An 11,914-nucleotide genomic window follows, 5' to 3' on the forward strand; every position below is an offset into this window, starting at 1 on the left:
ATGTCCTCTTCTGGTTCTGGATGCACCAGGTACACATGTTATATAAAGACATAATGAAAGTAAAACTTACTCTTTAAACAATGTCATAGTACATTAATGACACATAATAATTGTTTTCACTATGTTTTCATAAATGTGTACAAAACATTTTGGTCATATCAACCCTTCTATTTCCTCTCATGTCCCCTTCCTACCTCCTCCAGCTTGCTTCCTCTTCCTAATTACTCTTCCTCTACTCTTGTGTGAGTTTTTTTTTTTTTAAGAAATTTGACCTAATGAATTTATTTGGTGTTATTTATAGAAGGGAGGGCAAGGAGCTATTTATAAGAACATGGGGTCCTTCCTGGTGGCCACACCACTGAACAAAATGTCTCTCCCCCTCCAGCACCATTAACTGCAGATAGATTCTAGGGAGCTCTGGAGCCTCCTGAGTCCCTCTCCCTCCATGAAGGGAAGGTTGACAGGCCTGCTCTTGTGCAGGGATCATGCAAGGACTCAGAGCTGAGAGTTCAACAGTTCAATAGCCATGTCCCGGCTGGAAAGCAGTGTCCTCTCACATCCTTCTCCCCTCTGTGAGAGATTCCTGACTCTTGGATGGGTGATGAAGATGTCTGGTTTAGTGAATGCTTTTACCTTCACATCTTAGGCTCATCCTCCTGGAACAATAGCTCAATGACCTGGTTGGGGAACTCTCCAATTGGCTCCATGGGCCTCTCTTTCCTCTGTGGGTTGTGGCAGTTCATGGAACAGTTCTTGGGCAGCTGATGATTCCTTTCTGGAAAGGTTTTTGCAGTGAGATCTGTAGATGTAACCAACCATCTTATTAAATAAGAAACACAGAACCAATGTAAAAGAGAAAGCCAAGAGGTCAGAGCTCAGAGCCAAAATCTCACCCTTCCTCCTGTGGTGCTCCTAGCTTCCCAAAAGAGACCTATTTCCTGTGTGTATGTCTTTAAGTAGTCTTTCTGTTCTGCCTTCTCATTGGTTGTAAACTCAAACACATGACTGCCTCATCACTGCCTGTAAGTACAGCCCTCTAGGTCTTAAAGGCGTATGTCTCCAATGCTGGCTGTATCCCTGAACACACAGAGATCTATGGGATTAAAGGCATGCACCACCACTGCCATGCTCTTTCTATGGCTCTAATAGCTCTGACCCCCGGGCAACTTTATTTATTAACATACAATTAAAATCACATTTCAGTACAAATAGAATACCACCATAGAGATCTCTGGAGGTTCACAGAGGTTTCCTGGTGAGATCTGAGCTTGCTTTACTCACCATGACTGCATAGGAGAATGATTTGACTAAGTGGTTACCAGGTGTTTGGAAAGGTCTGCACTTGGCTGTGTGGTATGCTTTGATCTAGCAGGGGGGAGGTCTTTTGCCCCAACCCTTGGCATTGTTATAAAAAGTCCTTTTGAGGAGCCAGAAGGGGCTGGTGGATTATGATCCAGGTCCTCCCAAAGGTATCCTGTGTTTCTGTCTCTTCTTTGCTATATTTCTATCTACAAGGTTTTTATTTCTCTCTCTTCCTCATAGGAACCCTTTAAAAGGTGGGAGCAGGCCTCCCACAGATGGTGCCCTGAACAGGGACTTAGGTTCAGGGACCCCCACAGAGATCCAAAGCTCCAGACTGTGGGTCTGAAAGTAATTAGCCCTTTACCTCAGCAGAGAAGTTTGCAAGTCATCATTAGCTTGTACCCCGATGGACCATGACTACTGAGCAATGAAGGTGGTTTCGAGTGCGGGCCACCCAACCACTTCTGACAGACCCATTTCTGGGGTCAACAGCCTCTCAGTTGCATGTGGCACAGATGTAAGTGAGACAGACAGAGGAAATAGCAATTCTGGTGATTGTGTGAAAATATATTTGCAGTTGTTTTTGGAGTGAGTACATAGTAAGGTTCCTTTAAGGGCCACGGTAAGAATGCATGCAAGTGATGTGTTCAGAAGCTTATTTCATTCAGTTCTCATGGTATGAGCAGAAGAAAGTATTTTGAACTGGCAGCCAGACTGTGAAAATATCAGTTTGGGGGATGGGAAGGTAGCTTAGTGGGCAAGACCCTTGCTATGTAAGCATGAAAACCGAATTCACATCCCTGATATCAGTGGGACACCTGTTCCAAGTCCTCAGCAGACAAACTCCACCAAAAAACTATAGCCAGAGTTTTCCTGCCTGGTCCACAGTCAGGACAAATCTCTGTCACCCGCCATTCCCACAGCCACTCAGACCCAAACAAGTAAACACAGAGACTTATATTGCTTACAAACTGTATGGCCGTGGCAGGCTTCTTGCTTACTGTTCTTATAGCTTAAATTAATCCATTTCCATACATCTATACCTTGCCACAGGCTTCTTGCTTACTGTTCTTATAGCTTAAATTAATCCATTTCCATACATCTATACCTTGCCACGTGGCTTGTGGCTTACCGGCCTCTTCACATGCAGCTTGTCATGGTGGCGGCTGGCAGTTTCTCTGACTCAGCCTTCCACTTCCCAGAATTCTTCTCCTTGTCCCGCCTATACTTCCTCCTGCCTGGCCACTGGCCAATCATTGTTTTATTTATTGACCAATCAGAGCAACAGATTTGACATACAGACCATCCCACAGATGGCTTAGTGGGTAAGACCCTTGCTATGTAAACCTGAAAACCGAATTCACATCCTTGATATCAGTGGGACACCTGTTCCAAGTCCTCAGCAGACAAACTCCACCAAAAAACAGAGAGAACCCCCAGATGCTCCTTACCTCCTTGGGGACAACGTTTTACTAATAGGCCAACAGTAAAAGGTAAGATGATGACAATGACTGCTGCCACAGGGATAAACACTTTCTCATTGTGAAGTTGACTGGTAGATGGATGCTTGCGGACATCTGAGGTCCTTGGTGTTGATCCTTTAAAAAAAATCAGAAGAAATATGGATAAAGCTAAAAATATACTTCATTCAACACCTTCTCTCTCCAGGCATTCCTAGGAACTCATGTGTAATAATGATTTTACAATTCCTGAGTAGAGAGAGAAGTAGAGTTGTGTGTTCATTATACTTGCAGAATTTATTTCATTACCAAAGAAAGCAAATGTCTATCAAACCATCAAACAGTGTGACTTATTTACTGTGGTTAGAGCTTTCTGGATGTTGGTGCAATTGGTGGTATTTAATTGTGTCAGAGAAAGAAAATGAAGCCTTTCAAAATAATGTTGGTGCTGATACATGGGCAGCTATAAGTGAGGCAGAAAAGGCTGGAAGTTTACAGTGATGCATATAGACTTGGGCCCTATTAGCATGCCATCGCCATCGAATGCCTGGACTATTGGTTAGTAGGGAATGAGAAACATTGGGAGGTGAGATGGGGAAGAGAGATCCTTGTGGTCATCACTGGATCTCCAGAAAGGCACATCACCAAGAAATCATTCTCTCAGTCTATCAAATTTGATGGAGTTGCCTTCTGTTAATCTAGGTAATACCTACTTGGCTTTTCCTTCTGGAGCTTTAAGAGTTCCTTGAGCCAGTGGCTAGAGTCTGCTGTGGAGATTACTTTGAGATCTTTTATGAATTGTTCATCATTCATGATACCTCTGGCTTCAAAACTAATCGGTGTCCAACTCATATTCATTGTGTTCAGGATGAAGTACTCTGCACTGATGTTAAATCGCCAGGAGGCACCAACGATTTGTCCTCGTTCATACTTAGAATTCATGATGGTCTGTAAAGTAGGGTGACCTGCAAACCACATACAAAGTCATCATTCTTCTCTTTTGATAGATCCATCACCTCCTCAAAGGTCAAGACTTTTCCCACTGGCTTATGAGCCAGTATCATTTCCAATGACTTGGTTACTCATTGGGTACCATATGCTTCCCAGGTAGGGCCAATGCTCAGCTCTTTCACACAGATACAACCACCATCTCATTCCCACATGTGCTCTGCCCTTCCTCTCCCTTGCCACCTGTCTCTGCCTCTGAACTCCATCCCACACTTACCACTGAGGTCAGCCATCTCTTGTTTGGTGTCAGCCAGCATCTTCCTGAGCTCTTGCCCCAAGTATTCCAGCCTTTGGTTCAGATCTTTCCACACATGAGTGGCATGTGCCTCCTTTCCCAGGTCACCCAAAGGTGTGGCTTTGTTGTCATTATCATACTGAAGGAAAGATTCTCCATCCACTGAGCACTGTCCTTCACACCAGGGCTGTGGAGGTGTGGGACGAGCTCTGACAATGACATTGCAACTAAGAAAGTGTGTGTCTATGAGAAAAACATGAAGGTGAGGTCCACAGTGGGAGCAGAAAGTCATAGTATTCATGGTTCTGTGACACCCAGATGACACCCAGAATCCCTCTGAAGGACAGAAGGGCAGGAAGAGAAGCCTCTAGTCAAGATGTCCACTAGCTTCGGGATCCTTATTTCTGGGCTATCTTTGACTGTCTTATATTGGGAAGACCCCTCAGATGCACACAGTGGCACCAGGAGGACTTCCCTCACAAGTACTTTTAGTGACTTTTATCATGTGTTGAGGAACAAAATATATCAGGTAGTATCTGTAGACAAATTTCTAAATAGTCTTATTAAATACAAAACACGGAGCCAAATATAGGGGTGAAAGCCATCCTTACCTCACCAACTCTGCATCTCCCAAAGAGAGCAACTTCCTGTCTAGCCAGGCTTATATGCCTTGCTGTTCTGCTACAAGATTTGTTGTCTCTCTAGCTACATCACTTCATCTTCCTGTCCATCTCTGTCACTTCCAGTCTGTACATGCCTCCAGGTCTCTATGATTGGTACTGAGATTAAAGGTGAGTGGCACCACACTTGGCTCTGTTCCCTAGTGTGGCCTTGAACTCACAGAACACAGAGACTCTGCCTGATAAGCAACCCGATTAAGGATGTGCTCTACCACTGCCTGACTTCTTTGTTTACTTAAAATGGCTTGCTATTTCCTCTGATCTGAAGGCAAACTTTATTTATTAAAGCACAAATAAAATATCACCACATTTCAGCACAAATAAAATATCACTACAAGTATCTGTTCTTGGGACTGAAAATCTACTGAACACACAGGGAAAGGAGGCGTCATAGATCACGTGGTAAATTCCACATGGAACCTGGGAGTTCAGGAAAGGCCTCCTGGAGAAATGCTGCAACTCGGCCTGGGAAGGGGAGCTGTCACCTGTGAGCACAGTGCTCACCCGAGTTCCCACAGCATCCTTCACATGACAACACTGGGCGTCAGATCTCAGATTCTCCCTTGTTAAACCACACCCCTAACTCATCTCTGTCTGTGACCTGCTTGAAGCCCCGATCTCCCTCCCCTTCCTCAGGCAGTTGTTTCCAGCACACTTATGGCCCCTGGTCTCCCAGACTTTCCCTAACAGCAGCAGAAGACACAATGTCCTCGAGCTGTTCTGTTCAGAAGACTGCACAAACAGGTAGGAAGTCCTAGTGAGGATGCACACATGCATTCTCCTGTGTGGGTGTGAGCACACATACACTCTCCTGTGTGGGTGTGAGCACACATACACTCTCCTGTGTGGGTGTGAGCCTGAAACCTAAATAATAGGTTTAAATAAATAATAAATTTATTTTTTATTCATAAATAATAATAAATAATAATTTAAAAGGAACTTTTAACAAGTTTGCAATGTAATTACACTAAAAAATGCAAAAAACATGTTTAAAAAAACACTCTTTGCCTCTTGCCCCACCCCCAATTTCTGCTCTGAGGTGGACTGCTGCAGGTTTGGGGACCTCCCTTCCTGTCCCCTTCAGCAGCTTCCTCTTCCCTTCTCCTCTCTACCTCTTCCACCACCTGTTCTCTTCCTCTCTCACAGTCCCCCACCCCCACTTTCCCCTTCCTGCCACTCCTAAGGCTTGGATTTCTCCTTGAATGGCTGGGATTCTTTCTCTCTCAGTACACTGTTGGGGAATATTATTTTAAGGTGTGTTACTTTTGTTTATGTTGCCTTTGTTTAACTCTGTGAAGCTTTGTTACTGTGCCTGTCTAAAACACCTGAAGGGCTTATAAAGAACTGACCAATAGTAAGAAAGGAGAAAGGATAGGCAGGGCTGGCAGGCAGAGAGGATACATGGAAGGAGAAATCTGGGAAGAGAGGGATGAAAGAGAAGCAGCAGCCAGAGAAGGAGAAGGACATCAGGGCACAGCCACACAGCTACACAGCAAGCCAAGGAGTAAGAGTAAGATTTACAGAAGTAAGAAAATGAAAAAAGCCCTGACGTGAAACATAGAGAGGATATTTTAAAATTAAGAAAAGCTGGCTAGCAACAAGCTAAACTAAAGCCAGGCATTCATAATTAAGAATAAGCTCCCATGTGTGATTTATTTGGGAGCTGGGTGGCGGGCTTCCCAAAAGAGCATAAACAAACAACAGTACATCTTGCTTGAAAATGTGCTGGACATGAACATGAGCCCTCCAGAGCAGAGTACAGGCTTTGTGGTTGTGAACTAAAGGTCACAAACTCGGGCACTTTACAGGATCAGACAAATATACATCAGTTATCTGTAAAAAAAATCTACTTAGAAGTTCCATAAAAGGAAACTGTTTATGCTAAAGCAGAAACAGGGAATTACGAAGGTAACTTAAAGAAAGAATCACTGATATAATAACTTCCAAATATGCAGCAATAAATAATAATAAATAATGATAAATGTCTTAGAAGGAAGTATTTTTTATATAGACCCCAGATTCTAGCAAATAAAGCATGTTTTTCACCTCCCACAAGTGTGCCACAATAGTATTGATTAGACAAGGTCTCTAAAAGGCTTGGGACTCACCAAGTAGACTAGACAGACTTGCCACTGACCCCAGGGTTCCCCTGCCTCTGCCTTCTTAGTACTGACAATAAAAGCGCACAGCACCATGCCTGGCTCTATTACAGGAGTTCTAGGGATCAAACCCGGGTCCTCATGGTTGTGAAGCAGGCCCTCTACCACTCAGCTGTCTCCCCATGCTTTGGACACACAGGACTTTTAGTAGTCAGCAAACAGTCGGAATTTTCTGGAGATAATGCCCATGTGCCCCAGGAATGGCTTGCAGAGGCTAGTCCATACTGCAAGAAATAGAAAATCCAGAACTTCTAAAGCTGGTAGTGAAGGGCCTGTGTAAAAGCTCAGAGAAGTACATGTGTCCCAGGGAGAAGAGCACAGGCCTTGGCAGATGCCCAGGGATTAAAAACTCCACAAAGCCAGGGTCGTGCTGTTTGAATGAGAATGGCCCCCATAGGCTCCTATATCTGAATGCTTGGACATCAGGGAGTGGCCCTGCCTGGGAGGGATTAGGAGTGTGGCCTTGTGTGAGTAAGTGTGACCTTATTGGAGGAAGGTTGTGCTTTGAGGTTTAAAAAGACCCATTACAAGCCCAGAGTCTCCCTCTTCTTGCTGCCGTTGGATCTAGACATCCATGAGCTGGGCAGGAGGTATAGTGGGGCAGCTAGACACAGAGGACTCTGGGAAGAAGAAAGGCAGGGTCTCAAGGAGACATCAGAACTCAGAGAAAGCAGGATGGGAAGTAGAGTAAAGGTATATAGGCATGAGACAGAAAATAAATTAATAGAAATGGGTTAATTTAAGTTAAAAGAGCTAGTTAGAAACAAGCCTAAGCTATCAGCTGAGCTTTCATAAGTAATAAGTGTTGGGGATCTCCCCTGGAGCTGCCCTCTCCAGCCCCCACCCTCAGAATGTCAAGGGTCAGCCCCTCCACTGGGGCTTCTCAAGACCACACCAACAGGATATTGAAGACCTGGTCACCAGATCTGCCCTGGATCTCCCTCCTGCCTTCCCAAGAGTCACCCAGGAGTTGCTTCACTCTGTTTATTAAACCTGGACTTATTAATTTGGCTTGATTGGCTTATGACATTGGTGGAAAATACCCAATAACTGGGGCTCCAATCTGCCCTGTGCTCTCCCTCCTGCCTTCCCAGGAGGTGCTTTGCTGTTTATTAAACCTGGTCTTATTAATTCAGCTTGACTGGCTTATTGCATCCCCAGAGGATACCCAAAAACTGGGTATTCAATACTTATCAATAAGAAATCTCAGTGTGGTTATTTGTGACTCTGCCAGGTGGGACAGAAAAACACATCTACAGAACATGGCTGGACCTGCCTATAAGGCACTGTGACCCAGAACCCAGGGTTGTCTTAAACTAACTGATGTAGAATAACCAGCTCAGTCCCTAGGCAGCATCATTTCCAGGTAGGGAGATGGAAGCAACTGACCTGAACAAGCAAAAAGGTAATGTGGGTACATTTCTCTTCCTCTGATCTTGATTATAAATGTGATGATTTCAGTTCCTACTTACTTTCTTCAGTAATGGAGTATAACCTGGAATTATATATATAAAGTCTTTTTTTAAAAAAAAATTCTACAAGTTGCTTTGGTCATGGTGTTTTTGTCATAGCAACAGAAATGAAATCAGGCAGAAATTGGTCTCAGAGAAGTGGGGCTACTTCTGTGATAACCTAACAGTGGTGATTTAGGGATGAATTGGGGGTAGTCTTTTGAATTTTTTGACTGGAAACACTACTGAACACTCTCTCAGAGTTTAATGGGCCATTCTTGTGGGTCCTTGGAAAAGAAGAATTCTGACACTAACATGGATAGTGCAAGACCAATTCCAGAGGTTTCATGGGGGAGCCAGGGCTTTATGAAGAATTGGGATGGGGCTATTCATGTGCTATTTGGGCTAAGAATTGCTGTTGCCTGATCTGGCTAGGGCTGAGGAATCATCTGTGGTCAATAAGAGATTAGCACCATTGAAGACAATCGGTGTAGAGAACAAAGAGCCTTGTGCACACAGATAAGCCCTGGAGAAGCATGGAAAGTTTACCACACAGCTCACCTCTTCAAAGGAATGAGGTACACAGCTGCTCTTCCTGGAACTAGGAATGATGTCATTTCTATGACCTGTTGATTCTTTGCTGTCTGTTATCACAGGCTCTGTCTTATCTCTCAGAATTCATGTTTTTACTTATCCCAGATGTTCCCCCTAAGTCTTGAGCATTGTCTTCAGACCATAAACCCACTCTTATGAGTGATGTCACCTGTGCTTTATAGCAGCCTAAGTGACTTCTATGCTACCTTAGGGCCAGAATAATCCCAATACCCACACGTAGTATGGTCACTTCAGTCAAACTCCCTAGACCCTACATGTTGGGCACTATCTCTAAGTTAACAGTACCCATTCTTGTAAAAGAAGCCAGATAGACTTTGTAAGGAATCTCAATGTAAACATATCTTAAATTGTTGTGCACTTTGGGGCTGAGTTAATTGTTATCTGAATACTTTTTTCCTAATTTGGGCTGTGCTTAAATATGGCTAAAGTAGAATGATCTGGGTCAGACTCTAGAAGTCCTGCTCCAGTGCCAGTTAAAATAAAATTGGGCTGAGCCGAGTTTCATTCTTGTCTTTCTGGATCATCTTTCTTCTGCCTGCTGTAAAGCCTGCAGGGGAATCACCACGAAAAGGAAAATATTTCCCCAGAGTCAGCACATAGCAATCCGGATCAGTGGGGGCAAGTGGCATCCTGACCTGGCAGCTGAACTTGTAGGGGATGAAAAAGACAGTTTGCAGAGTGCACAAAGCCTGGATACAGGAGTCTGTCTGCTGACTTCCTAGAGGGCTCACACCTATTGCCCATCACATCCAGTCACAGCATCTTCGGTGATTTCTAGAGTTTTCCTGGTCCTGCCTTGCCCACAATCAGGACCAGTCTCTCTCACCTGTCAGTCCTGTAGCCACTCAGACCCAACCGAGTAAACACACAGGGACTTATATTACTTATAAACTCTATGGCCGTGGCAGGCTTCTTGTTATCTAGTTCTTATAGCTTAAATTAACCCATATCTATTAGTCTATAAGTTGCCACGTGGCTCGTGGCTTACTGGTATCTTATATCATGCTTCTCCTCATGGCAGCTGGCAGCGTCTCTCTCCTCAGCCTTCTTCCACCAAACATTCTCCTCTCTCCTTGTCCTGCCTACACTATCCTTCCTGCCTGGCCACTGGTCAATCAAATTTTATTTATCACCCAATCATAGCAACATATATTCACAGCATCCAGGACATCCCAGAGCAGGATGAGAATGATAGTTTGCAGGGTGCACAAAGCCTGGGTACAGGAGACTGTCCACTGACTTCCTAGCGGGATCACACCCATTGCCCATCACATCCGGTCACAGCACTGTTCAGTGATTTCTCTCCCTGCCATCTTGATAATTCATTTCTTCTAGCCCTGCCTCCTACTCTGCAGCAACTAATTTCCATTAGTCTTCGGCTCCTCTACAAGTCCTGGAATGCTGTGGGGTGAGGTCAAGAACAAGCCTGGAGACCCAGAAGGAGCCCACAGAAGTGGTGGGTGGATGAAGAGGGCCAGAAGCAGTTCCACAGGGAAGACTGGCTCTCCTAGTCACTGTAGCTCTAAGTCTACACTTCTCCTCCCCCATCCCCCAGTCAGATCCCAGGAACTCACCTGAGTGGGGTGGTACAGGTGTGCATTGCCCATCCCGCAGGACCACGAGGAGCAGAGTCAAAACCAGAACATAACAAGGAATGAACTTGATATCTGCAACTGGGATCATGAATCCTTATTCTGTTCCCAGCTGGCAGCAGCCATGACTTGAACTGGAGAGAGAGAGAGAGAGAGAGAGAGAGAGAGAGAGAGAGAGAGAGAGAGAGAGAGAGAGAGAGAGAATGAGAATGTCATCTCCATCTCCAGTATCATCTTTCCCTTCGGGGGTGGGGAGGTCTCTCCCAGTTCTTTGAGGAACTCCATGGTTCTTGTCTATCCAACTCCAGCAGCAAACTATAAACTGCCTGGCACAGATCTCTGATATTCCCGGGTCCTCCCAGGGTCTGAGGTCCCTTCCCAGAACTCACCTGCCCGGGGAACCGTCACCAGCAGAAGCAGGAGGGAAAGAATAAAGCAGGTGCCTCCCACGGGGGTTACTTATATCTTGAGAGGGAATCAGGAGATGGGTGATTAGGTAATACTGCACAGGATGTCTCCCCACCCAGTCCGGCCGAGTGCTCAGTTTTGTTTTCTCCTTGGTTACAACACTGTTTTGTTTTGTTTTGTTTTCCACCTCCTTGCCCAAACCTGCATATTCACCATCAGAAGAAAGACCAGTCAGCTTGTTTTAGTTCTGTTTTTAAACCTCCTAGAAGGTCTCGTCCCAAATACTTGCCTGTCTGAAATCACCATGAGTAAAGAAGTTGTTACTGTACTGTTAGTACTGCTGTGCATTTCCAGTAAACTCGGAAGTCTAAGACCTTCAGAAAAGTGTGTGTGGAGACCTTGGAACCTGCCTACTGCCAGCCAGCGGACCAGAGGAGTCTGCCTATCTCTCTTTTCTAACACTCACTTCCAAGTGCACAACACCTACCTGGTGGCTTATAAATTATAAATATTTAATATTTGGAACGTGAGTTCTGGGGACCAAGCTCAGGTCTTCATGCTTGCAAGGCAAACACTTTAATAACCAAGCTGTCTGCACCCCAGCTTGGGTTTCCCTTTTCTTAAGATTTCCTCTTCAGTGGTTTTTACAACCATAATGTCCCTCCAGCCATTCATGCATCCGCCCAGCTAACAGTTAAATGCCAGATAAACAACCTCAAGTGAATGTCTGAGGCTGGTGCGGTGTTGAGTGGGAGTGAAATGATCACACCTACATATGGAGTCTGAGAAGTCTCAGGCTTTGGTCATGGACAGGATGGTGTCCCAGCTCTAATGATTGGAAACTTGGGCATGTTATGTCTCAGAAGGTTAGACTAATTACCAAATTAATCACTTTCATAAATGAGACCACACCAGGGTCACTTGCATAATCTTGTTAACGCTATTCATTCCACCAGGAAAGTTTCACCCTTTGACACGTGGGAATGGAGCAGGCAAAGTTTTTC

General features: G+C 44.8%; 1 protein-coding gene across 1 annotated transcript; it reads right to left on the minus strand.

Moving 5' to 3' along the window:
* Window positions 1–2,620: 2,620 nt before the first annotated feature.
* Window positions 2,621–11,708, minus strand: LOC121823234 (retinoic acid early-inducible protein 1-alpha-like). The gene is made up of 6 exons (XM_076552997.1): window positions 10,892–11,708; window positions 10,485–10,636; window positions 3,988–4,248; window positions 3,476–3,727; window positions 2,754–2,900; window positions 2,621–2,649 (listed from the first exon to the last, which is right to left on the minus strand). The coding sequence occupies exons 2-6, from the start codon at window positions 10,591–10,593 to the stop codon at window positions 2,621–2,623; spliced, it is 798 nt and encodes a 265-aa protein (XP_076409112.1). The 5' UTR covers window positions 10,594–10,636; window positions 10,892–11,708.
* Between the last annotated feature and the right edge of the window lie 206 nt (window positions 11,709–11,914).

This window comes from Peromyscus maniculatus, chromosome 16 (assembly GCF_049852395.1).
Source record: "Peromyscus maniculatus bairdii isolate BWxNUB_F1_BW_parent chromosome 16, HU_Pman_BW_mat_3.1, whole genome shotgun sequence".
Classification (NCBI taxonomy): Eukaryota; Metazoa; Chordata; class Mammalia; order Rodentia; family Cricetidae; genus Peromyscus; species Peromyscus maniculatus.